The following is a 27,100-nucleotide window of genomic DNA, read 5'->3' on the forward strand; positions in this document are numbered from 1 at the left end:
TCAGATGCAAAACAATTTATCTGCAGTATTAGTCTTCATTAGTTATATTACTAAACCACTCAGGAGCCTTAGCTGTGAACAGCAATCACCATGAGAAAGTCTCTGTACAAGTAACGTAGACAATCATCTTTTGACCTGGTTTTGACATTTACAGAATTTGAGCCAGATTCATCCAAGGAGCAACACAAAAGAAACCAGTGAAATGACACCCTGGGTCAGTTTAGTCCTCTCCCTCAAATCTTCAGTCAATACTCATCTATTTTCTTAGATACATTTCCCATTTTCCCTTTTAAAACACATTCTGTGTCATATGTCATACACCACCCCTTAAAATTTGGATATAGCCAAAAATCTCCTTTTACATTTCCTAACCATCCAGCACTCCTTCTTGGTCTTCACAGTGATACCAACTTTTTCCAAAGTAGCAAAAATGAAGCAAGGCTTTAGTCCCAGAAAAGTTCGCTGTTAGGATTTCCACCCCTCTGGCAAAGGAGAAGGCGTCAGTTTTCATGTCCTTTTTTATTGTTGGTTTGTGCTGTGATTTCTATACCCCCACAAAGCCAAAGAGAAATGTCCTTTCAGTGTCCGCAGTAGACTGACAATTGTAAACCATATGTACCTTCCTGAGTCAGCCTCAGAGGGCCAGCAACCTGCCACCCTGGGTTATAGATGGCCTAACTGCTCAACTACCAAAATTCCTTAACTAGGCTTTATTTTAAAAAATAACTCAGTCTTTATTATTTCTGGGTGGTCGGTATCAATTTATCATCTTCAAATAACACACCATGGCAGCTTCTGTTATTCATTTGATGTTTCATGTTATCAGGAGGCTTTCTCGCATCTGAAGCGTTAGGTGTGTTTTTGGAAGTGGTGCGTCACTAAATTAGTGAAGTCAGGTACCAAAACAGAGGAATTTCTGCATCAAAGGCTATCCAGCACCTCTAAACTGTTACTAAGTTCCCAGTCATGCCAGTATCACGTTGGCAACATTGCTGTTATTGCTCACTTTAACTCTTTATTTAGACTTAGGATGCAAGACGTTTCTTCTGTCAGGACAATTTTATCAGCCACAAAAGAAAGAAAAACGTGACTGTGTACATGTTGTGAGATGTCTTCACAACCACTGTTTGTTAAAGCTGAAATAGATTGTGCTTGTATCACAGTCCTTCCAAACCACGAGGACTTGGTGAGACACTGGAATCGGTTGCCCAGGGAGGTTGTGAGTGCTCCATCCCTGGCAGTGTTCAAGGCCAGGTTGGATGAAGCCTTGTGTTGGATGGTTTAGTGAGAGGTGTCCCTGTCCATGGCAGGGGGGTTGGAACTAGATGATCTTGAGGTCCTTTCCAACCCTAACCATTCTATGATTCTATGATTCTATGACTTCCACCATTTCTTCATTATCAGGAACAACAGGACAGAAGAGTACTGAAGCCAGTAACCCTGCTCCCCTTAAAGCATAGGATTAATTTTTCTGGGTTTAACTTTAGGTAGCTTACCCAGGAACCAAGATCTGTGCATTTTGCAGCTAACCTCCAACTATTTATTGCATACTGGTATACTAATGGGTTTTCCAAAGGACTTTCTTTTCACAATATTTCCAGTGACCCTACAATTAAATCTTCTACTTCCAAGTACTTTTTGAGGGAGAAAATGGGTATACCTACACAACTGAGCTGCAGTCTCTCCTGTGAACCTCCCTTATATTGCCTCCAATACTCTATGAGCTTGGCTGCAGTTCCTGTTAATTAAGTCTCCAGACACTTGACGGAGAGCTCTCGGAAATGGGAATATTTGGCAACTGGGCTTTGTGACCATCACATTTTTTCTGCTGATTTAATTTCTGCTGACAAAGTACTGAAGGCACAAAGAGAGCCGTTTTAAATAATCTGGATATTTGACTTGGGAACATAATGCAGCTGCTTTAGTAATAAGAAAAAATAACTACTTTAAAATGCATGGAAAAGGCTTGGAGAAAGGTAGTGGGAAAAGAAAGCTACTTGCCACCAGCAAAGGTTACTTAAAACTCATGGTGTGAAGGAAAGAAGGTGATGGCAGAATTAAAAGAGGGATTTGATTTGGCAACCTTGATTATTGCTCTGTTGTCACTTCAACACTCTCTGTTGTCAGTTCAACACCAGCAATGATATATGCAGGCGAGCTGAACCAACAAACTCTGAGATGCTCCTGCTGGAAGCTCTCAGGAGAGGAGCTCTTCTTAGAGCAGCTAATGTCTGCTTATGCCTTACTAAGTGCAAAGCACAGACAGCCCAAAGTGGACTGGTGGATGTGGCTAGTGCTGGGGAGGGGGCACAGAGCAAGAGGTGCCAGAGAATAGGGGGAGATGGACACAGGGAGTGTGGCTGAGGGGAGACGGCCCAAGTGTGAGCCATTGCAGTGGAAGTGTCCAGTGCTTGGGAGGCAGATGGGTGAGGAGAGACAGGGGTCTTCAACTCACATAACCTATCCACCAACTTCAGCACATCAGCTCGCCAGACCACTTTAAACCAGGTGGAAACCTGTACCCAAATACTCTTCCATGCGTGACATAGGAGGGTGGATTTACAAGCAACAGTAAGGCCATGATGCACACCATGAGCAGCACCTCCAGAGTCTGTGCCAAAAAAAGTACTCTGTCATGAAAAGCTGTGCTGCAACTCAACACAGAATAGCAAATAATAATGATATATTCTTCAAAGAACTGGCATGAAATTCTACAGGTAGTCCCTTTTCATTTCCTACAGTAACTACTGAAAAAGGGAATCCACGTTCTACTATGAGATAGAAGATTTCTTCTGTGGTTGTTGTCTCTATACAGATAAAACTAGTAACTGGAAATAGCAATGTCTTTTCAATGGCTTTCTTCACTGCGTGGGCAGTAGCACAATGCACCACAATGGGTACTGTAGTTAACAATGCTACTGGTTTTACTCTGAAAGAATAATGTCGAATTAAGGGGTCGATTCTGCAAACACTTAAAACTGCCCTCGCCTTCAGGTATTCAGTCATCCCTTTGTTTCCTTTAGTGTGTCAACTTGTATGGCCATGCACAGGACCTACATTTTATAGCAAGCGGCTAAGGTTGAGCCACAATCCTACACTGTAAAAAGAGAGAAGCTCATGAACAACCTCAATGCCATCACAGCTCAGTGTTAAATGAACAAATATTTCATGTGATGTTACACATCAAACGTGTTGGAAACTGAAATTCATTATCACCAGAATGATGGGATTTCCCCAAACTTTAATTTTCTAAGCTGTGAGAAGCAGACACTGTAAAGACAGATCCAAACTAGCAATGAATGTAATCATTTTCTTTCTTTAATGCAAAGACAGGCAAAGGGAAAATTGTAAAGCTATTAGCAATGCAGGTGTCTTCTGATTTCTCTGTTCTTACGGCTTCTGTTCTTGTGTTCTGAATTAAAACAAAAAGAAAAGATACACTTAGCAGCAGCAAGAACAGAATAGTTTCCTTAAGGGATGTTTGTGTCAAATATAGCTTATTGAGGAAGTTTATATAAGCATCATGTCCCAGTACCTAATCCACCAGAATAGGTCAATAAAGCAATGTTGGAGAAAAGGAAACTTTTCTAGAAAATAAACTGTTTGGAAAGCTAATTCATTTTTTATTAAACTACAGGGTTCTCTTTTTTTTTTTGTTTGTTTTTTTGTTTTGTTTTTTTTTTTTTGTGCACCGGGTATTAACGTGGATATGATTGAAGCTAAATGTTGTGCATTGCCTTTTCAGTTCTTTCAGGCCATCACTGAGTGCTGGAAAAGGGAAGTTTGGCTTTTCAACAGTGGGAGGTGGACAGCTGTGCACCAAGCCAACATTGCCCTTCCAGAATATCAAAATACCAAGAGCCAAATACCCGACTGTTTTGATACCGCTCATTGTCCAGTGTGTGCAATTCTTGTCTGACAGTTGCTTTTCCCTCTGCAGCCCATCCTGACTGAGCCACTGCTGCTGCCACACGCCCTCTGCATGGCCTCTCCCTGCTGCTTTGTTACCATTCAGGTCCCATCACTGCCGTTGTTTCCGATTAATCCTCAGGATGACTCAGAATAGTTGTCATAATGCAATATCTTTTTGCTGCTACTTCACATGAAATCACTTGTGTTGCATATGAGGAGGGTAAACAGTGTACCTCTCCCTTTTAAAGGTAGAAAATGAGAATCTGGGGAACCATTAAACTGTCAGTCTGGAAAGAGACTAGCGCAAATTATTAAACAATCTGCTTATAAACACTAGGAGAGCAATAAAGGGATTAAAAAAAAGCCAGAGTGGATGCGTCAAGAACACATTGTACCAAACCCAAACTAATTTCCCTCTTTGACAGGATTACTGGGAAAGGAGAAGGTATTAAATGTTGGATATCTTGATTTCAGTCATGAGAAACTAACGAAGTATGGTTTCCAAGAGCATCTGCCTGCAAACAAGTTGTCCTCAGGCTGATAGCACATGTTGCCATTGAGCTTCTGAAGTGGTCCATCCTGCTCAATTGCACTCAATATTTCCATTAATTGTGTTAATAATGAAAAGTAAAATTTCAGGAATATGCAGGTGGCCTCAGTTAAGGTCGTATCCACCCAGGAGGACAGGACATGCGTGTGATGTCTGGTAAAGCAGAGGCCACAGACAAACCAGAACCAGCTGTATCCAAGGAAGAGGCAGGAAACGTGATGCTGATGGGGAAGGGGATGCACTCCCCTCCCATGCTCATAGAGCTATGCTAGATCAATGATGCATTGTCAATTATATACCCCTATGAATATAGGTATGCTACTGTGTAAATTAGAGTTAGCTGTCAATCTAACCTAATTTGAGAATAATTAGAGACCATGTGAGGTGTCCTTGCCCATGGCAGGGGGGTTGGAACTAGATGATCTTGAGGTCCTTTCCAACCCTAACTATTCTATGATTCTATGAGTCTGCCTTCAACTAGCTTCTTTCATATCCTCTGAAAAGGAAACAACTACTGAAATTAAAAATAAAAAAACCCAAGATATCTTACATGGGCTGCCACTAAGATCTTATTAAGGTAAGAAAATATGCCCCCAGCCCTGTCCAACGCTGTTATTTATTTTAGAAAAGTTAGGAACAAATATGTGACTCTATGTTTAAAGAAAGCAATGGCAGCTGGTAACATTGACAAGCAAGCTCCGTTTTTCTGCTATTTACTGTTATAAGAGGTATTGATAAGAGAGCTAGAGGGAAGATGAACATTTCTCTCCATCTGCTTTATTATAGCACTGTAAGGCACAGAATGAAAGGTCTCCATAGAATCAAGTGGAGAAAATAATAACTAGGTGTGAGATAAGGACAAAATCTAACTTGCACTTTTTCCATCTCAAACTCATCCCACCATACCTTCCAGAAAGGTGGTGTCAGATGTGGAAACCTTCTGCCAGGAGAATTTGATCCTTTTCCATGGTGTCATAGAGCTTTCAGATTTCCTTCCTATTTTAGGGATTTATTAAAAACAAACTCAGTCAGATAGATGAGTCAGTCCATGGGAAGTCTACAGCAGTGAGTACCCCTTTTCTAAGAGGGGAAATGTCTGTCTCTTCAACAGGGAAGCTTGTCCCAATCTCCTAGAGCTCAGAGCAGTTCAAATCCCAGTTAAAAGGCTTTATTAGTGTGCAGGAGGGGAAGGCTCATCACTGATGGCTATAACAGGTATCTCAGGTGAGATAGTGGAGCAGCACCACGAGCAAGCAGACTCTGAGTTCCTCCTCCACCCAGTGCCCCCAAAGGTCACCTTTGTTCACAGAAAGAAAAATATCATTCCCCTCATTTCACAGTTACAGAATAATAAAACTACCATGAAGCTCTGGAAAACATACTGAGAGATCGTCTAGCACTGAGGCAAGGAGCCATCCACAGGTAACCAACAGTCAGTACAAGATATCACTGGGATTGTTCTCTGTGCTGTTTCATGACCCACTCTAAAAGGGGAGCAGCACTGATTTCCCAAAAAGGACCACTACCCATTTAACAGTCCTGAAGGCTGTGTTTCATAAGTAATCTCTTGGAAGGTAATGGAATGTCTTGTGTTAATATTACAACCATATTTTTGCTTTATATATATTCTTCCCATGTTTCTGATAACAAATTAGGGCACTGGAATGGGAAAAATTCTAACAACTCCATTTGCTTTCACTACTTACTCTGCTAGCCCCCCAGATTTAGACAAGTCAGTAGCAGACTTTCTTAACATTAATATTAATTTTGATTTCATGTTCTTGTTCTCTCACCCAATGTCACATTGTTTTCAGAAAGAATCAATGACAGCCAGGCCAAACAAGCTGTCAGCAATGAAGATATTTCTGTTCCCTGTCACATTTCAAACTTACTCCCATTCACCACAAAACTCGCAAAGGAGGATTAGAGGAAAGAAAAATTAGCAGCCACTTCCCAATCGTTTGTTAACAATCATTCCCTACCATCAGTTCAGTTTCTTACCCTCATCATATTTTGATTAAGAGTGTATTGGAAACAAAAGGAATCCTCCAGAAATCCTCCTCTCTGCCTTCATCTCAGCTACAACAAAGGGAGCAACCACCTCCTCCCTGTGCTGGCATGAAAAAAATGCAAAATGCATCACTCACAGAGGGCGGTTAAACACCCAGGTTTAGGCTACTGCTTTATTAAAAGTCTCTTAATGACCACTAGATGGGGAGAGAAACTTACTGTCCCTGAGTCCCTGGAAAATGTGTGAGCAATGCTGTGTGTCTCACTCCAAACAGACAGTTTTTAACCTGACCTTTTCCTTCCCTCAGCTGCTGATGAGTGGTAGGGCCATCAAGTAGATGCGATTGGAGACAAAGAAATTGTTCAGTATGACCTGCAAGTTTCATTTATGGTCTGTAGCTTTACTGAACTCTGTTGCAATCCCTGAGATATCAGATCTTAAATTTGCTGATGGTGCAAGGGTGAGTTTAATATAGAATCATAGAATGGTTAGGGTTGGAAAGGACCTCAAGATCATCTAGTTCCACCCCTCCTGCCATGGACAGGGACACCTCTCACTAAACCATCCAACACAAGGCTTCATCCAACCTGGCCTTGAACACTGCCAGGGATGGAGCACTCACAACCTCCCTGGGCAACATAGGAAATGTTGCCCCAAAGTAATTTTTAGGGGAAAGTAAGTTCCTCTTTGGTTATTAAAGATACTTAAAGAAAGAATTGGGTTTGCAACTTGAGAGCCCCAGAAGAGAAGAATCAAATTCAGAAACTTTAAGAAAGATAACTGAAAGACATAAGACATGAATCATCTCTCCAGTTATTTCAGACATGCTTATATTACCTATTTCCAAAAATTTAGTCATCTATGTTCTCACTAGATAAGTACTTATAGTGGTGTCTGGAGTCTTTGGAGGGGTAGATCTCCCTGAGGAGGTAGCAGTCATTCTTTGTTGATAACACCATAGCCAGACCTCCTAACTCCAGCACTTTTATGAATTGCATCCCACTATTTGGCATGAATCTGGGACTATGTGTCTACATGTTGCCATTGCAGAGTAATGTGGACAGTAGCAGTGCTAGCTCTAGACAGCAGTACAGACAACATCAGGCTTCAAATTTTTCCAGTGAAGATATACAGGCAGTGACTTGATGAAGGTGCTCTGCACCGCAGTGACTGGTCTCTACTGACACCCAGCTGGCTAGTTTAAAGCTAGATTGGGTCTGTCTCTATCACTCTGCATCGCAGATATGGCTGCAGCATAAACATGTCCTCAGAAACCCAGACTACTGGTTTTTACTTCAAAGACAGAAACAGAAGTTCTCCTTCTCACTTGCAGTCTTAGCTGAGAACTACAACAGCGCCCACAAGCAACTGTGGTTGCTATAAAAAAATCAGCCTATTAGTCACCTTTCAGTAACAAATACCTTGAAAGCACTTGGCTTCAGTTACTGTAAGTTTCTCACTTCATGCCTGGTAGTAAACAACATCATCCTTCAAACAAGATGTGAAGGTTGCCATGGAGCTCCAAAATCTTTTTGGTCCAAGAGAAGTTAACATTTTAACAATAACATTTTGATGAGGATATTCTGTGTGGTCTTTTTCCTCCACATTCCCTGATAGAGGGATCATTACCTATGACCAAATAAGAGATGTACTTGGCAGCTACAGCACTCATCTGCCAAGTTCAGTGTAATGTACTTCCAAGAGAAACATCTGGCTCTGTAATTTTGTTCCTTGGCAATGCAACTGTTGTCTACATGGCTGGTTACCCCTCTGCTGGCAGCTGTAAAACTGCATCGGGGCATGCTTTGGACACATATTGCTGCTTTATGATGTCTGGATGTCCTTTCCTTCATCCCTCACTTGCCTACACCTAGGAATGATTTTGCTTTGCAAATGAGTGCAAGGTGCAGTCCTTCAAATTATGCCTCACTGCAAATGGAAGGAACCAGGGAAGCAGAGCAGCATGGGACAATTTACACGCTCACTAGAATTAGCAGCAGGTGTTAGTGACCACAGTAAGACTTTTTGCAGTTAAAAGGCACACATAATATTATATGTTGTCTCCAAAGACAATCAGAGAGAAAGGAACTCCTGTCTCAACCGCACAGCCATTTCGTGGAAGCTTTGCTGAGATCTTGAGTGGATCTGAGACAGAAATTAGCAAGCTTTCAAGAGAATTCAAATGGAAGATTTACCTGTTCAACAACAGTAAAAATACACGATGTACATTTGGGGTCACCTCCATTAAATCTGCACAGGGAGAATGCAGCATTAACAACTGTAGCACTTCTTAAATATACACAGACCACTGGCACACTGTGTCACCTAACTGTCCAGTGCATTCATGGCTTTTCAGAAACCATCAAAGTTTTACTCCAAACACAGAGGATAAACATCACAGAGCAATGGCCTGAGGCTAAAAGTATCTGGGGTCTTCATTTATGCTGGAGGAGAAATTACTAGGCAGGAGAACCAAGTCATGAGCCAAGAACAGGTGAAAATATGGATAGTACCATGGATACCTTAAAACTACCTTCAGCAGGTAGATTGGAGAAATGAGCTATGCAAGGGATGCGTGGAACAAATTTACTTGATGCTATACAATATCGACAGCTGGAGAGAGGTTCATACTCCACAGTGCTGAGCCACTAGATGGTACTGAATGATGCTTTTGTGTTGAATACTGTACCTTTCCACAACAAAGGGGAAACAGATGAAGGAGGTGTTTGCAAACTGGGCAACAGCAAAAGACAGAAGAGATTGTAAACTATTGAAGAGTGAAGAATCAATATGGAGAGGATGGAGTCCTTGATTATAGCAACCAGATCATAGCAGGAATCTGGGGTAAAGTCATGAGACTCACTGTGAGTGAAAACATGTTTTCTGAGAGAGCATTTCAATTTTGTCAAGGAATCATAAAAGCATGTCCTCCTTTCCAGATAGAGCACTCACTGGGTGAACATTGCCATCAAACTGCATTAGGGTGAAGGAACCTGAGACAAAACACCACATGAAACCAAAAGTATAAGTAGGTCCACCAAAACAAGAGAATACTCAGATTTGCACATACTGTGGCCATTATCACAGTGTCTGGCAAAAAAAATAAAAATAAAAAAAAAAGGTAATTTAGATAGTTTGAGGTGTCCAAACATTCCTATGCACAGTGTCCTTATACCAGAAGTGGGCAGAGCAGGAACAAAAGGATCACAAGAGCACTGGGAACATTATTGCACAGAAACAATGAAAAACATCAGAAGATGAATTAAAAAAATCTCCCTCAGCTAACAAAAGAAACAACCCTTCATTTAAAATGAGTTTACAGGTGACAAGGGCATGTCCCCCCAGGAATAGTGACATTAGGGGTGTTAAAAGCCTCCTGCTACCTGCCAGCTCCACAGAGTAGGAGTTTTGATACACCATGATAACAGAGGCTGGTAGCTCAGGGTGACACAAATCCTGCTTTTAAACTATAATGTTTCCAGCTTAATTCTCCATGGTTTTTCCATCAAACCATTGGAGCATTCCCCAGGATTCAAACCGCAGTTGGCCCCTGACACTCGGTATAACCTTCTGAGCAGACAAACACACTATTTTCTGTCAGGTACAGCTGAATGTTTGTTACAGCTACCTGGTGAGTTGCTATGAAAACTAGTGTCAAATAAATAAAAGCCTTAGCAAAAAAAATGACAAAGGGTCAGACCCAGCTCCACGTCTGTGGCTGCTAATTACAGAGAGGAAGGAAAGGCTGGAATCTCACCTGCTCAACTGCACTCTTATCCAGAAAATGCCTTTGTGGCTGGATACAGAGGTTAACTGTGTGAAGAGAAAGAGAAGGAGAAGCAAATAGCTTGTTAGGATTTGAAAGCCCAAATTTTCCCCTGCATCATAAAAACAAAGCTGTGTGTATCCACAGTGGGAAACAACAGCTGTTAGCAGTTGCCTATAGTGAGAGGTAACCTCATGGTTATGTGAAATGCTTGCCTGATCAGAACTGTCCTGCTCAGATATAAAAGTGGTTTCTATTCTCGGGGAGGAAAGAGGTGGGATGCAACTGGGAAGATCTCATAACTATATTGTCATAATCTCTTGGATTTCGAGCCCATGTTGAATCCACTCTTCTCAAAACCCTAAATTTGCCAACCTGTTAGTTCGATTTCTGTTGGCTGGGAACCAAGGGACTGGCCAGACAAAGAAACTCAGTTGCAAGGAAGTGTCCAGAGTCAGATTTTGGCCCTTGGGGCAGAATGGTTGCAGCTGGTGTGAGCTGTGTGATACATACTGAAAGACAAAATACATAGTATAGAGATAAACTTCAAACTTTCCTTTCTGTTTCACTGTAAGGCACAAATAACTCTTATTTCCTTTGCATTAATGCAGCTCAAAAGCAGATATTAAGATGATGTATGCTCTGCAATTTGTATTTTTAACCGCAGTGGTTTAAAATGTGCATTGATTCAAGCTGGATGGGAGGAAAGAAACTCTTTACAATGAGAGTAGTAAAATACTGGCACAGGTTGCCCAGAGGGGTGGTGGATGCACTGTCCCTGGAGACATTCAAGACCAGGCTGGATGTGGTTCTGGGCAACCTGATCTAACTGAAGATGTTCCTGCTCTTTGCAGGGAGGTTGGACTAAATGACATTTGAAGGTCCCTTCCAGCTCAAATTATTCTATGATTCTATGATTCTAAATTCAAGCAGAGCCAGCAGGGACAGGCCACAACAGGAGAATAAAAGAGCTAAACTAAGGAAAAGCCCCTTTGTCATCAGATTTTCCCTGCTTGGGTCTTTACAGTCTTTGATACAGCTGGGTAGGTAGGGGGAATATGCTTTTCCAAGTGACATTTCCAAGCAAACATCTCTGCTGTTGTGGAGAAGCACGGATGAGTCCCAGCCTGAGCCCATGGGTTGTCTACCACGTAGGGAAGTGGCACTGGCAGGACAGTTTTAGCACTGTACTGCAGAGTGACAGATCCCACAGCACGAAAATCCTATAAACAGCTAATCTGGCTCTGGTCTTGCTTTCAGAGCAACCTGCTGTAGGCACAGCACATGACTCAAAGGCGTTTAACAGGAGATAACCACTGATTTATGAGCCAAGGGCACGGGCTGCTATTTCTAGCAACAGCACTACCTCACACGTCAACTGGACAACACTTTCTCTTCTGGTTCCCCTAATGTCATTTGCACCTTTAGACTGCAAATGCTGTGAGCCTGGGGCTGCTCCCTGTACTTTTAATGCTTAATGAAACATGAGCACGTTTCCACTGCAGTCTTCAAAGCAGTGCTGAATGCAAATTCTACATGCCAGCACAGAGCAATAGGAGCAGGGGCCACAATAACAGGAGGACAATTAAATTAAGATATTATTATGCAAACATTGAATGTGAACACAAACCAGACCTTTTCCTGAGATAAAAAACACTAGTTAAGTTTTACCTTGTTTCCACAAGCACACACTCACCCCAGTTCCATCAAAAGCAAGGCAGGCAGTGACATGGTTGAGTGCTGAAAGGCTGTTGCCCTGCTATTCACAGCATGACAAGTTGCAGAAAGATCTGTCACATGAACCCACTCTTGTATGATTTCCCAATGGACTGTTTCCCAATCCTCCTCACCTCAGTGTAAATTTGGAAAAGGACTGTAACTGAACCAGGTCAAAAAATGTTGGAAGTCTCAGGGGACGAGAAAAACCCACAAAGTTTCTTCATTTTTTTTCTTTCCCCCTTTTTTTTTTTTTTTTCCTTTCTTTTTTTTTTTTTTTTTTTTTTTTTTATTCCATAATCAAAATACAGCCCAAGATGGTCTGGATAAAATAGAAAGAGACATTGAAATGAGGGATGCCAGTCCAAGCTGTACTTCCAATCTGGCAAAAAAACTAACAGTGCTCAAGACTCCTAGGAAAGAGGAGAATTGTATATAAGCACCACGCCAGTACTGAAGTAAATAATGAGTGACTTAAACTCAGGATTATTATTTGTATTATTTTCCAGTAGCTAATACAGCAGAATCGGTCTCAATGTCTACTTGGAAAGTAGACAAGGCTCTGAAGATGATCTACAGGAAGGATTAAAAATAACTGGAGCATTTCAAAATGTAATGGTAAAGGCTGAAATGAAGCACCTCATTCCTGATGTTTATTTGCCACCAGAGGGGAGGGATCTCACCCATGACAGAGGGAAAGACACAACTTCTTCCAGGACTCCAGTGCTTTCCCTTCTCAGATAGGTATGAGACATGGCTGATAGATCTGCAGAGAGAACAGGAAGGATTGAAATGCTTTTGGAAGCCACCAGGTTCCTTTGCCATTGTGTACCTAAACAGCACCTGCCGAGTGGGGCTCTCAGCTCAGCTGATGATGGTGACGAAGGCTGGTGGGCTCATGGGAGTCTGGCTGTGCTTCACCGTCTTCACTACCTGTGTGGCAAGGCATTAAAGAAGAATTGCTCTGGAGGGTATGATTACAAGTGGTTCTTGCAGCAGTGTGCTCTCAGGCCACTCGGATGCTTGAGTGGAAAAAGAAGCCACTCTGTGACAAAAGGAAAGCTTCACAGCTGGGTCCTTTGACAAAAGCCAGTGTAACATCTGGTCACAGGGCTCATATGAGCACAGTGAGCCCAGAGCTTTGGGAAAAGCTTTTCTAAGAAAAAAGTGATGCCTACTGAGATCAGGCTGTGTCTCCAGATCACCTGCGTTAGTTACAACCTCTAAATTGGGGTTGGTCTGCTCCTGTCACTCATGAGCAACATCCACCAAAGAAGTCTGAAATTTAAATTACAGAAGCTTATCAGCTGCTTGCTGTTATCAAGTTAGTTCTTCTAATGTTTTGCTTCATATGTTAAATAAACCCACTTATTTTGAGGCATCTGTTCATCTCCATACTGCACTGATCCCCTTTGGAAAGAGGACATAGAGGCTTCTGTCCAAAAGCCACTTCCACAGGTAATGAAAAGTTACATGCTTCATTGCATATTAGAAAATGTAGAGTGCATCCCTGCATAAGCCAAATAATCAGGTCTGATGCCTGCAGAGTGCAAATCAGAGAGACAAGAAAGAGAACAGATCCCCCCTGATCATCTCCTGGACATCTGCTGAAGCAAACAGCAACCTGTATCTGACCATTACCATAACGACTGAGACTTTGCAACCTCTCTGATGCGTTACAGGACCTTTGACTCCAATGAAGTTCAACAAAATTGGATATTCTTAAGAGTCAGCTTTGCCTGCTAAATCTGTTGACATATCACCTTTGCAAAATATACTTCCATGAAGACAACATGGTCTCAAGTGCTTCTGAGCTAAGAAAAACATCCCACCGGGATTTCTGCCATGTAGTGGCAGACACTGGAAGCAGCACAGAGAGCTCTGAGGTGGTGGCAAATGTGCAGCCAGGCCCATTTGACATCAGTGTGCTACTGTGAGAGAAAGGCGAGCAGGGAAAGGAAGCCCCGACCCCTAAAAACTTCATGGGGCAGCATCGCTTAATGGCAGCATGGTACAGGGCACAGCGCCCTACTGCAGTATTTAAAAGTTACAGTTCCCCAGTGATACATTACATCTAAATTTCACAAATGGCCACTGCTCAATAAGCAGAGCTTCCTCTGCTTCCTCCTGAGGGATGTCAGAGCCCTCTCGTCAGAGGAATGAGCCAGACAGCAAGGAGAAAGAGCAGGCACAGACGGATGAAAGTTTCTAAATCAGCCTGAGAGCACCAGGAGCGCTTATAGCAGCATGCCTGGAAAGCTGTGACTGCAGCTTATGCTGTACGCAAACCAAATATGTTATCACAGGTACATTAACAGCTGTGCTACCTGCAACAAAAGCACTACAAAGCTGTGTAGATCTCTTGGAAAGCACTGGGGTATATGGTTTGAAAGCACAGGAACACATTTCCACAGGTACAGATAGCCCAGGCTGTGGTCCTTAAGCTAGGTGCAGTTTGTGAATACTACAGGTAGCTGAGGAGGGATGCAGGGCTGTGCTAGTGCTGTTGGGTCAGTAATATGACCATCCATGGTGGAGAGGAACTGAGCCATAGGCATCTGCTGAAGGTGATGGCAACCTGGTCCTCCCCTTTGCAGGGAGTTCTGCGGAATCACTGCAGCCACTCCCCAGGGCTCTCATGTACTTCTCTCTGACGTCCCAAGGTACTGAAAATGTGTCTGATGGCTTGTGACTACTTTTTCACCTTTCCCTCCCTCTTCCATTGCATGTTCAGGTACTTGCAGGCCCCAAGGCATTGACCTAATGCTCAAATCTTAGGCCTCATGCTGTTTTGGGCATACATTTCAGAAGCCTAGGTAGGGTGCCTACATTCTTCACTTGTTTTACCACCGCACGCAGACACCTTTAAAGCAAGAAGATGACTTGGCAATGTAAATAAAACCTCCAATTGCTACAAAAGGAGTGAAGCAACCTGCTACTACCAGCATTCCTCCCTTTAACTCCATCACTGGTGGAAAGCCAAACTCTCCCTACAGTGAGATGGGGGAGGTCAGCCAGCAAAAAACTAACGTGAAGGGGATGGGGTGGGAGGAAGTAGAAGAGTTTCCTACATGTTATCTCCTTTGAAAAGCACATTGTGAGGTTAAACCAGACACTTTCTTGGTGACAGTCAGCAAGTGAATTGGTTTTCTCTGCCATGGACCCACACCCTTCAAACAATGCAGGAGCTGGTCCCTGCCCTGAAGATTAACAGTATAAACAGGAAGAAAAAATGGAAATGTTCTTCATTCCGGTTTTATACATGAGATAAGGACATCACCTAAATGATCTGCTCCACTTGTGCAGGTCCAAACAGCAGGTCTGAAAACGATGTTCCTGGGTCTAATTGCAGTGCCTTTGCCACAAAGCTTTGTTAATAATAGGCTCAGCAGGGAGACACAGAAGAAAGAACGTGACATCCCTTAGCTTTCCACTTTGATTCTCCTCCCATCTGCTTCTTCCTGGAATGTGGAGACAGCACCAGCCTTCTTATTTTTGAGCAGAGGCAAAATGATCACATGAACCATAAAAGCACATTCCCTCCCTGGAAGCAGCCTGCTCCCTTCTTTCCAAGAAAGTAAAACTCTGCGTGAATGTTGTATGAATCAGCCATGTGTTCATTTCAGCGATAAAGCCAGCTTGGCAATTTGGCCTGAAAAAGGGAGGAGCCAAAAACCTACAGATTCCAATTGGCACGTTTTTAGACACTAACTTTCTGTGTCTAAAAGTTGGAGACTTTACATTTGGTCACAACTAACTTGGGGAAGTTTCTCTGCTTTTAAAGAAATTTCAGATTATGTCCCAAGCATTACTCAGAGGTGAACACAGTAGATTTGTTCTTTAATGACTTCACTGAATGTGCACATGCATGGTGCTAATTGGTTACAATTTTGGTGCCCTCAGTGCAGCTTGATTTCCTGATTGCAGCCCTTTTACATTCCCAGCAGCTCACCATCTGCAGTGGTAAATGCCATTTCAAGATGCAGAAGAGGCATAGATGAGGTTCCTACTTTTTGACTTCCTGCTGTATTGCTTAGCCTAAAATAAATATTATTTAGGGAAAAAGACTCTATATAAGACATCTTAGATGGGGAGGAATAAATTCCCTAAAGTGAATTTTTTCCTCCTATGCTAATCCCAGACTGAACGCTTACATATGTCCACTTCTCTCCACTGTCATAAGGAGAGAGGTAAACAGCTTTTATCAGCCATCAGCTCTACTCTAGGGAGAGGGATTGGGAGAATGAGACAGAGGAGAGGAGGGGTGAAGAAGGGTGTGGAAGATGATGGGAGGAGATAGAAGTGGATGGAAGGGAAAGGGAGAGGCAACTTTCATGCCTCCAAGGAAAACTCATCCTCAGTGTCCAAATACAAATACCTACGCACAGAACAGCTGGAAATCCAGACTCTGGACAAGTATCACCAGCTGTGTGGATAGGTGAGTAACACGGCAAAGATCTACAGTGAATGACACAGAATGAAATGTAAGGTAGCAAGATGGGCAACATCTCTCCTACTTGAAAACGACTCTTCCCATTCGCAAACATGCAAATACAGCATGTGCAATTCTCATTATATAGCATCTGCCTCTGGGAAGCTGCTGGACATGTTCTGATGGACAGGACATGAATCATCCTTTGCGTGACATCATCTCCCAGAAGTAATTTGTTTCATAAGCTCATCTTTCCCATAGTGTGTCTGGGAAATCCTGTCACACTAATTGTATCCATGGAAGCACATGAAACAGGGAAGCCCCCACTGCTGTCATGGACCACCATGGTGGTGTTATGGTGGTAGTGCGACTGATAGTGTGATGGCTGTGAAGAGACTTGCTCTTACTCTACAAGCCTCAAAGGTGGATGTCACCACCTGCCCTTCAGCAAGCTGTCTCTGAAAAGGTATCACACAGAGCACTTCCACCCCTCCTGTGCTCACTGATAAACTGTTACTTTTTTCTCCTTTAGTTGCTGCTTCTGCATTTCAATATGTCAAATTCACCTGAGGTCTCAATGACCACTTCACTGGAGTAGGAGGCTGCCTAGAAAACAAGGAAGGGGAAGAGAGGTTGGAAGCAATAAGGATGATTTCAACTATTTCAGTTCAAAATGTAGAGGGACATACAGGCAACCCAAGAACAAAGAGGAGCCACATCAAGGATGTTCTATCTAGGACTAGGGGTCTCCCCTGAAAATATGGTCATTGTGGGTACCTCTTAAAGTCCCAAATTCTTTTAACTGCATCTGGCTCTTATCGCAAGTCTGGGAAAGGTCCTGAATCTGTGAATCTGATCACCAGGGAAACCAGGTTTTGAACAGTACAGTGATAGTTAAACTGAATATGGTTCTGGTATGTTCAGTCCAATACCAACACAACCCCTACCCTAAAAAATTCTGACAATCTGAACAGATTAGACAATGGGTAAGAAAAAATGTGAGCTTTGCCTGAGTTACTTTAGAGTTCAACAGTAGCGCCAGAAACCTCATTCCCACATCAACACTTGCAGGTGGAAGGCGGGTGGCTGTACATGGCTGTTTCTAGCAGCAAGACATGGGGAGAAAAGCTTCACTGTAGTGCAGCCACATTCAAAATTCCCCACCCCATTGTGCTGCCTGTTCTTATTAGTGAGAATGTACAGGCAGATCTGTTTGGCTTAGGCTAGAGAGGAATGATGAAAGGGAACATTTAGGAGAACAAGATGTAAGGAAAAATAAAGCCCCCACAAAATCAAAGTGGTCTGGTCTCATAAGGAAACCAGTTAATGGAGAAAATTCCTTTGAATGTCAAGTTTTAAAGTGGTAAGATTGCACAAAGGAAGACTGCTGCATTGCAAAAGGGGCTAGAGAAATGTGGGAATGGCAGGGCTGGCCAGGGGAAGAGAGCAGGAAGAGGGTTATAGAGCATCATATCCTACAGTGCCTTCAGAGAAATATAGAATGGAGTTAATTGGCGAGCACGTTGCTCATTGCAGAGCTAATTAACAAACTCATAAGTCCTTCATCTCCTACAGATCTTCTCACTAAAATTTCTTGCACTAGTCTTCGAATTTGCTAATTCCCAAGGAAGCAGCCCCAGGGATGTCCTGTCAGACCAGTGCTGATGAAGATGTAGCTGATGCTTCCATACATATATCTGGGAGTTGGACATACTCCGCAGTCTTAGGAGTAGATCTGCTGCCAGTTAATTTCCTAATTAATGAAAGGTCAGAGGCACTTCCTCTATAGCAGAGTTCTTTGCTTGAGAAACTATGCTAGAAAACATCTCAGTTGACATCTTCATACCAGTGCTAATAGCGCCTGGCCATATCTATTTTTTATTTTAGTCCCCTTTCTTGCCATGGTGGTCTTGGCTAGAAAGTAGTAAAATGAATAGGAATTAAAGTGGGTTGGATACCTGAGAACCACACTCACTTAAACAAGCTTTCCAAGCATTTAGAATAACTGGATTCACGTTTTAAATTCAGCCAGGTTTTTCCAAACTTTGTGGCTTGGAACTTGCCTGCTCCTATTGGATTTGTGAGATGGGAACAACAGAGATCTTGTGAGCAAACCTGACCATTTCTAACCTGATTAGTGAAAGAGCAAAAAAACCCTGGATTGAGATAAAATTATGAGACCTTCTGAGCTTTACTAATCATTACCAATAGCCCTGTGACTTCCTCACTGTCGTTTGTAGGCAGCTTCATTGTGCCAAAGTAGTGCTGTTACCTACTCAGCTACAAAATCGCTAAACAGAGGCATAGACTTGGAGTTTGACCTCAATTGCAACTAGAAAGAAGCTTAAAGAGTAAATCCCTGTAACACTGATGACCCTCAGGATGTTCCAGCTGTTCTGCTGGTGGTGGAAAAGATCAGCATAGTAAATGCTTAGAGAATGAGGGTTTAGGTGCTCAGAGCTCACAAGTTTTCTTGGGGAAACCTCAGCCCTGGGCTGTAGTTTTGAAGTCAAGAGGATGCCACCTGAACTCCTAACTGTGGGAAACCCTTTAGTGATGCCTTGTGTCAGTGGTTGTGACACTGAGCCTAACACTGCCTACTGAGAAACCTGGTGTCAACATGGAAGAGGTCATGAAGAAGATTAAGAACATGGGACATTGTGCACAAATTACTGACTGACCAAGACTCCTGGTAAGAGACAGAAAGTAAAGCTCCCTGGGGTTCTCCAGGTAAACAAACCAACCTTGTTTAACACTGCTTACATGTTTTATCCATCTGTCACTTCTTGGGAAAGGTGGTCAAAGCAGGTCCAGCATACAGTTAGATCACTGAAGAGGTCTGACAGTGGTGGGGCTTAGCCTGTCCAGGGGAGACTGCAGGTGGGTCTGCTGTGCCCCTTCACTGCAAAATCGTAGATCATCTGGTCCAACCTGTTTTGGCAAAGCATGACTAGACTAGATGGCCCAGCACCCTATTCAGCTGAATCTTAAGTGTCCAAAAACTGATGAACACACACAGTTTGGGGACAAAGAGGTTCATTATTAAGGCTGTGTTTTACTTCTGCAGTCTGGGGCTAAGACAGTTCCTTTGTAAGGTTTTTTGGTCTTTACACTCTCAGGTGCGCACTGCTCCAAGCCTGTATGTGCTTTTGGGCATTTCTTTCCAACCAGGCATGATCAAGGCAGCGGAAGTGTTTAGCACCAGTGTGCTTCCCTGTCGAGTCCCAGCAGGGAGTGTTTCCCCCTTTCAAAGCCTTCAATTCTCATGGAAGGGAAACACAGCCAGCGGGATGTGCTGGGCTGCTGTACCCGGGTTTATGTTAGTGGATGGCTCGTTTCTCCTGGAAATAGCAAAATCTTTCCTGTGGAAGGAACAAGGAGCTTGGCCCCTCAGAAGCATATACACTGTTATGTATTTAAATGGAAGAAAGACTTGGGAGGCACGTGGAATGCCAAAACAAAGCAGGAGAGGGGACAGGAATCACACAGTTCAAAGCTGGTTTTCCACAGATTGCAATGTGGTGTTTTAGTTTTTTATATTTTTTTTAAATTTCTGTTGCTCTTAATTTCACTTTTTTTCTCTCTCTGTCTGTATTTACATACATACTCTAGGAGGGGAAAAATCCCTCTTTTGTTTTTTTTTTTGTGTGTGTGTGTGTGTGTGTGTGTGTTTGAGGGGAAATAAACTTCCTGAGTGCCCAAATCGAAAAATCAATTATTTATTCTTTATAACAAATTCTTTAAAGAGCTATAAACACAGAAAGATGACCTTAACTATTACCTACCCACTATACCTCCTGTCTGCCTTTCTACCTCCCCCTCTTCCCCTCCCAAATTGAAGAAAATATCTATCCGAGATCAGAGGAGATTGCACCTGGGAACAACAGGCAACCCTGAGACATGAGCGCAGCCTGCAGCCCCCTGTACCCCGCCTGGCTGTGTAGGTCCAACACCCGTGACTTCCACAGCCTCTTCGAAATCCTCCTGGCTGGAACCAGTGCTGCAGCCCAGAAAGCAGCTCGAGCACGGGATGGAGCAGGAAGCCTAAAAACTTGGGTCTGCAGAGAGACCTCTAGTGTTTTTCTTTCTCCATGTCCTGGCAGAGTTCCTCCAAAGTACAAATACACACAGAGCTCCCATTGTTTGCAGCCCTTCACAAGCCCACTGATCCTAATATGGAATTCAGCAGGAAACCCATGATTTCCTGACACACAGCAAGCTGGAGAAAGAAAGGAAAAACTCCATTAAAAACCTCCAGGCTCTCCTCCATGTTAGAAATGAAATGGAAAATGGAGTGGATTTAACAGGAATCCCTGATTCCTGCAGCCAAGCTGGAGGAAGAGAAACGCGAATCAAAGCCGCAGACTGCTGATATTTTTTAAGTCGCAATAAATACTGAGAACTCCCAAGCAGGATGAAGATTTCCTGACTCGGACGAATGAGAAGGGTCAGATAGCTTTTTTATGATATTTCTCTCTGTATATTTAATTTATTCACCTCAATGATTCTCTTTACTGATCTGGTAATTGTTAGAAGTAGCTGTGACAGCCTGGAAACATTAGTATGATTTCCTGAGTTTCAGATTTGCTGCCCCCCCCCCCCCCCAAACTCAGGAAAAGTCAATACAGTCGCACTTCATTTTTCCTTCATGTGTACTTGGAAGTCCTGGGAGAAGCAAGAGCAGCGGCGGCAGCAGCAACAGCAAGAATGAACTGCAAGGAAAATGACAACTGCACTGACGGGAGCAGCAATAACACAAAGAAGATGTTAAAATGTGTGGTGGTTGGGGATGGTGCAGTTGGGAAAACCTGTTTGCTGATGAGTTATGCCAATGATGCCTTCCCAGAGGAGTATGTCCCTACTGTGTTTGACCACTATGCAGGTAAGAAAGCATTTTAAAAGGAATTTTATTGAGAACTGCAGCAGAGCCAGGTGGGAGGTAAAGGAAGCTCAAGGAGAGGAGAGGATTGTTCAAAGGGGGTGCATGGGTTACTTCTTGTCCAGGAATGTGATTCAGGCCCGGATGGTAGCCTGGCAGCTTAGATGGCAGCTCATATAATTGGGGCAATGCAGGATTTATTCAGAGAATTTATTTGTTTCTTTCCAATTTTTATTTTAGTTTTGGAGAATAACCAGTGTCAGAGATACAATCAAATCCCCTGGATTTTGGGGACAACAAATACAGTTCTGCCTCCCTCAATCTGTATTCTTGGTTTGCTTCTGAAATTCTGAAGTTACAAACTTCGCAGGCTGCAGTTATGAAGATTATATGTATATGCACATAAAAATATGTGCTATCAGTGATCTTGTGCCTCATGGCAAAAGATGCAGGGATTGCAATATTTATATCTTATTTAAGCGATAATCTTTGAGAATTTACTATTTAAGTAGTAATCTTTGAGAAAACCAGCATAGTCTCTTTCTGTGCTGTCAGAGTATAAATCCTTTCAGAGACATTTGTTACTCCATCTAAAAATAGGTTTTAATGCTATAACTTGATTGTAGGGAAAGCTGAAGTGGTGATTGGTTCGAGTACTTTCTTGTGAGGGAATTTGTAGCGTAAGAAAAAAAAAAGAACGTAATCAAGATCATCAATGATGTTCACTGCATCGCTGTGCAAAACAGACTCAGATATAAGTACAATATTCACAGGCCTCTTTCTGTAGCAATTACTTGCATTACCCACCTGTGTCCAAAGTTATCATGCAGCTGGTGTGCTAGGCTAAAACTGTTGCTCAAACTCCTGCTTGAATTTTCCTATCCCAAATTCTGCTGGTTTTCTTCTCTCACTGCTCCTTTGGCTTACAGCTGTTGTTTATGAGATGAAACACGGATTCTAGAAGCACTGCAAAACTCATTGTTTATCTTGCAGCAACATTTGGAGTTTCCCCCATTCTCTCCCCACCTCCTTAAAAACTGAATTTTTATGGCATGGCTTATCATAGATTTGGTATTCTGTAATGGGAAAATCTCTGCTTTCATTCTGGCTTCATGTCAGGTTTAGCAGATGAACTGGCCAAACAAGCAAGCTGTGTAATTGCAGAATCTGATCCATCAAAATGTGAAGTCCTGTTCCTCCACAAGAGTGGGCAGCACCACTTCTAATGCAAGCAACACTTTCTTTCCTCTACCCTTCCCACCAGATAAACCACCATTAAAAATAAAAAAAACCCCAACCTTTACCCAAACAAGATATAGGAAAGCATATTGCATGTTCTAAACACACACTTGCATGAGCCAAACACCCTAAGGAAGCCTGGCTTGTGCAAATCTATGTCTTATAGTGCAACAGCATTCATTTTCCCTTGAAAAGCTGAGATCTCTTATCCCTCACAGCTTTACTTCCCAGCTATACACCAGTTGCAGCACTTACTCGCCCTTCTTTCTCTCCATGCCCTGCAAATACTTCCGTGTCCAATAGCCAGTGCCAGATCATCTATGCATCAGCCTGTGGCTGAGTGGTTTTGGTGTGAGCGTGGGGGCACATGTGCATGGGGCTGTGCACACACACAGGTGCTGATGCCAGACAGGCAGGCTGGCACTCGGTAGGGACGCTACGCTGAGTTTCTCTTCCCTACCCAACTGCAGGTGACTTGCAAGGACTTGCTTCAATTTCCTTTCCTCTCTGCCAGAAGCAGTAGAAATTGCCAGTGGGCTCAAAAGTTACTGACGGAGAGGAGGGCTGAGAGAAGGATGGGAAGATGAAGAATGTCACTGCGTAATCCTTATTTCCTTAGGGTATAAGGTAAAAGCAGCATAAATGCAGTTTGAAATCAAGCTCCATTTTCAGAGTTTGAAGAGTTAGACATCTAAAATATCTACAGCTATTTACGGCACATAAATATAAACTAAGAATGTTTTCAGTGAGAAAGTTCAGAAAGATAAGGGAAAAAATAGCTCCATATATTAACATGTTACTCTAAGAGAAAACCTATTCAGCGGCAGTGGTCAAAACTAGCACTCATCAAAGGCGTAATTTCAGGGTTTTGAGAAATCGCATCATTTATTAAACGAATTTCACTACAAAACTGCGCATAGAATTGAGCAGTGGAAATTACTTCTGGAGCAGAAAAAGTCCCACTCATAAAACATAAAAATATTACATGGCATAAAGCATAACATAATCTAAAATACTGTGGGTTTTAAGAGAGTAAAGAGCTCGCTTGGGGCAACCTTACTGCTGAGATTACAGACTTCAGGATATTCTGTAGCAGCAGCCCATTCAGCTAAGGCAGAGCCAGAGTCGAGAGGAGAGGTAGTACAGTAGTACCATGGGCACAGCGGTACCATGGGCATGGTGATACCACAGGCACCATGGCATTGAGGGAGGCTTCATACATGGGCAGATCCTGCAGGGTGGTTGAGGCTCTGCAAAATCATGTTTGAATTTACCCCAGGGAACCAATTTGTCTGCCCCTGCCCTTGGCTCTGCCAAATCCAACCATTCCAACGCTTCCAAACAAGCTGAAACCATTTGATTCTGGTCTTCCATGCTGGAAATGCTTAAATGCAATTAATTGCTACAGATTTTTGTGAAGCTGCACTTTCCATTGAAGGTTTTTCACCCAGGTGTTGTTACCAGCAGTGGTGAGTTAGCAAGCTCTCCCTCTTGCCTCACCAGGTCACAGCCTGGTTGTGAGTCCCACGGCATTTACCAATTTCCTTCTTTCTAATGGAAAAAGTAGGGAGAGGGGAAAGCATTAAAAATTGAGGACTCCAGTGGTGATCTCAGAGTAGTTTCTCACTGACACGACTCCAGCTACTCGGGGGAGACAGTGATACTATCCAGCCCAGCACTGGGAAAAGCTCCAGATGCACCACTGCTGTGGCCAAGGCATTAACCATTCACGGCCCTGCAGCTACATGTACTTGCCCCTGCTGTGTTGTATCTTTTTAGCTCCTTGCCTGGGCAGGTTTCCACGGGACAGGTGAAGCAGGTGAACATAGTGACAAGGGTGCCCAAGAGGAAGCAACCAGCATTTCAAAGGGCTGAGCTCCAACAGTATTAGACCTGTACAGTACTTATTCAGTACCTTTCACATGAAAGGGCTCGAAAAAAACTACAAAATTTGGGCCCAACGTCCCTGTAAGAAATCAAAGGCAGTAGATGGATTTCACCTAGGGAAGGAGCAGGCTTCCTGCAGACAACTCACACAGCATTTACAACTCAGATATGGTGATGTCTGGGAAGAAAAGCTGTTGGTTTCACCATGTATGCAGCTGCACTGTACCAAAGTCCAAACCAGTTATTAGCTCTGCACTAGTAATATTCTGCCACAGATTTCACCCACAGTCTACAAAAGCAGATTTGTTCAGGGCCTGTTGCCAGGCTTGGGATGTGATGGATGTAGAGTAGGGTCAGAGGCAATGCCAGACAGATGGGAAAGGCGCATTTGTTATTTGGATACAAAAATGGTTTATTTTGTTTGATGTATGGAAGTTTACAAGTTTGGTTACTTATCAAGGCATTCTGAAGAGGTTTCTCTGGCGATCAGAGTCCTGGGGTTCCGTCACGTTTGGTGAATTTCCATAGGTCCACACTGAAAGGGTTTAACCACGAGGTAAATGCTATTTCTATGGCAGGCAAACCAAAGTGCTATCCCAGTGACAAACAGGATATTACTGGCAATAACTGTAACAATAGAGACTGTTTGGATAGTGAGTAGATGCTTTAGCATGCTGGTTCCATTCTGTCTTTCAAACATCAGATGCCGATTTTCCATGAGCAAAGGTCTCTCAGTCGGGGTGACTTGTATTGTGTCTAGCTATGTGAGGTTATAAATGCTTAATTAGGGCTGAGGTTGTACCAACAAAATAATTCAATTCAACTAGTAAAGTTGGTTTAATAATACCAAAACTAACAGGCTTGCTCTGTGAAATACAGAAGTGAGATGTGTGTTGTTACTTAGGCAGCCACCAAGCATCCCATTTGGTATTCATGAACCCTAAAACCCCAGCAATTTTTAGCATGAAATTTATTCCTCCATAAATTTATATTCAGGCTTCCCAAAGAGTCGGTCAATGCCCCAAGCCTGTCAGTGTTTAAGAAGGAATTGAACAATGGCTTTAACAGCATGCTTTAACTTGGTCAGCCTTGAAGTAGTCAGGCAATTGGACCAGATGATCACTGTAGGTCCCTTCCAACTGGAATTCTTCTGTTCTGTTCATAAAGTAGATATAGAATGAATATGACCCTCCCTCCCCTCGTATGTCAGCACAAACTAGTGAACATTTATAAATAGTGAACCCATTTGAAAAAAATTAGCAGTGGCATGTGATCAGCTAATGAATAGCATACAGAATAGTTCAGCCATGACTGAAGCTCTGCAAATTAAAAGCAATATAGAAGAAGACAGATGTTAATTACTGTTAGCAGACACGGATTTTGTTCTTTAATGATGATTCAATCTAATTTGTCTGACTTTGCACTGAAGTAGGCCAGTGCGTTCACTGGTGTCTCAGAGTAGTGATCACAGCCTTACTGGTCAGGCAAGCCATACAAGAAAAGAATCTTTTTCTCTGGTATTTTTATCAGAATAGCAGCAGTACTAATACTCTTGGCCATAGCAGTCACTTGCGCCTTTGCAGATCCATAAATATATTATATCATGCCTGTATGCCACAGCACTGACTCAAATCTGCGTTCCTTACATCCACACATGAAAAAGAGCAGTTGGAAGTGTGATGTTATTGATCATGGTGCTGTCAGTGGCTGGGGCAGGCAGGAGCACCCAAGGGAGATGGCTCATGCATTGAGCAGCTTTGCCTTGCACCTTCTCCCCATGTGGGAGGAAACACTAACCAAGACATTGCAGAAAACAGATGGGAACTGTAACATCCCAAATTTCTCTATTTACAGTCACAAAAGCACATCTCTCTACACTTTTGATGTGCTACTTATTTTTAATTGATTGCTAACTCACACCGATTTCAGTCCTGCTTGCCATTATGTGTAAGCAATGGCTGAAACCCCATTGAAACTTTGTTAGACAGGAAGAGACTGCCCAAAGAGATCTGCGATTTCTGTATGGGTGCTGCTGTGGGAGTCTTCACACTACCACATTCTTGAGGCAGTTGTCTCCTATAAAAAGCCTTGGTAGCACATTAGATAAACCCTTCATGCAATGTTTGGGGTCATTAAACTGAAAGAGCTATAAATAGCACTGGCAGAGAGCTGTAATGTTTATTTGCACGGATGTTTGCAGTGTGGGGTGTCTTTTTTTCCTTTTAATGTTCATCCAGTTTTGATGGTACAGGTTTGAACTTTATCCATGAGACAAGAAAGCAGCGACTCTTTTAAGATCTGGCTCTTTAGACTAGCAGCTACAGAACAGCTATTTTAATTTTGCCTCTCAGGAGCTAAAAGGACTTCTCTGCCAATCTTCCTGGTATCATCCAGAATAAATCAGGGATCTCAATAAAACATGGAAGGTACAACACAACAAAAACTCACCAGTGCAATTCAAAGGCTCTCATAGCTGGCTCTTTTGAATATAAATTTTACAGAACCGGTAATTCTTAGATTCCCCACAGAAGGTTTTATTTTGTCTTGTGTCACATAAACCAGAGGAGTTCTAGTGATCCTCAAGCTTTTTCACATCCAGGAAGTCTAGACAGTCTTCATACCAAAAAAAAAGGTGATTTTTTCCTGAATCTCCATGGTTATTCCACATTCAGATGAAACAGGCACATTATACATCCCCAAGCACTTTA

At 42.7% G+C, this 27,100-nt stretch overlaps 1 protein-coding gene and 1 long non-coding RNA gene across 5 annotated transcripts in view; one reads left to right on the forward strand and one right to left on the reverse strand.

Annotated features, from left to right (window-relative positions):
* Window positions 1-3,317: 3,317 nt before the first annotated feature.
* Window positions 3,318-12,007, reverse strand: LOC136017533 (uncharacterized). Of its 4 annotated transcripts, none has more exons than XR_010613954.1 (5): window positions 11,936-12,007; window positions 10,231-10,286; window positions 8,669-8,723; window positions 5,369-5,458; window positions 3,318-3,412 (listed from the first exon to the last, which is right to left on the reverse strand). It is a non-coding gene; the product is annotated as an uncharacterized LOC136017533 (long non-coding RNA). The 4 variants fall into 4 exon arrangements; XR_010613955.1 differs by lacking the exon at window positions 11,936-12,007 and adding an exon at window positions 10,615-10,728; XR_010613956.1 differs by lacking the exon at window positions 8,669-8,723.
* Window positions 12,008-20,605: 8,598 nt separating this feature from the next.
* RHOJ (ras homolog family member J) overlaps window positions 20,606-27,100 on the forward strand; it is a 58,781-nt gene continuing 52,286 nt past the window's right edge. Inside the window, exon 1 of the mRNA XM_065683897.1 lies at window positions 20,606-21,269. Within this exon, the coding sequence (XP_065539969.1) occupies window positions 21,095-21,269 (175 nt within the window). The 5' untranslated portion in view covers window positions 20,606-21,094. The remainder of the gene's footprint in view (window positions 21,270-27,100) is intronic.

Source organism: Lathamus discolor, chromosome 6, assembly GCF_037157495.1.
Source record: "Lathamus discolor isolate bLatDis1 chromosome 6, bLatDis1.hap1, whole genome shotgun sequence".
In the NCBI taxonomy this organism is placed as follows: domain Eukaryota; kingdom Metazoa; phylum Chordata; class Aves; order Psittaciformes; family Psittacidae; genus Lathamus; species Lathamus discolor.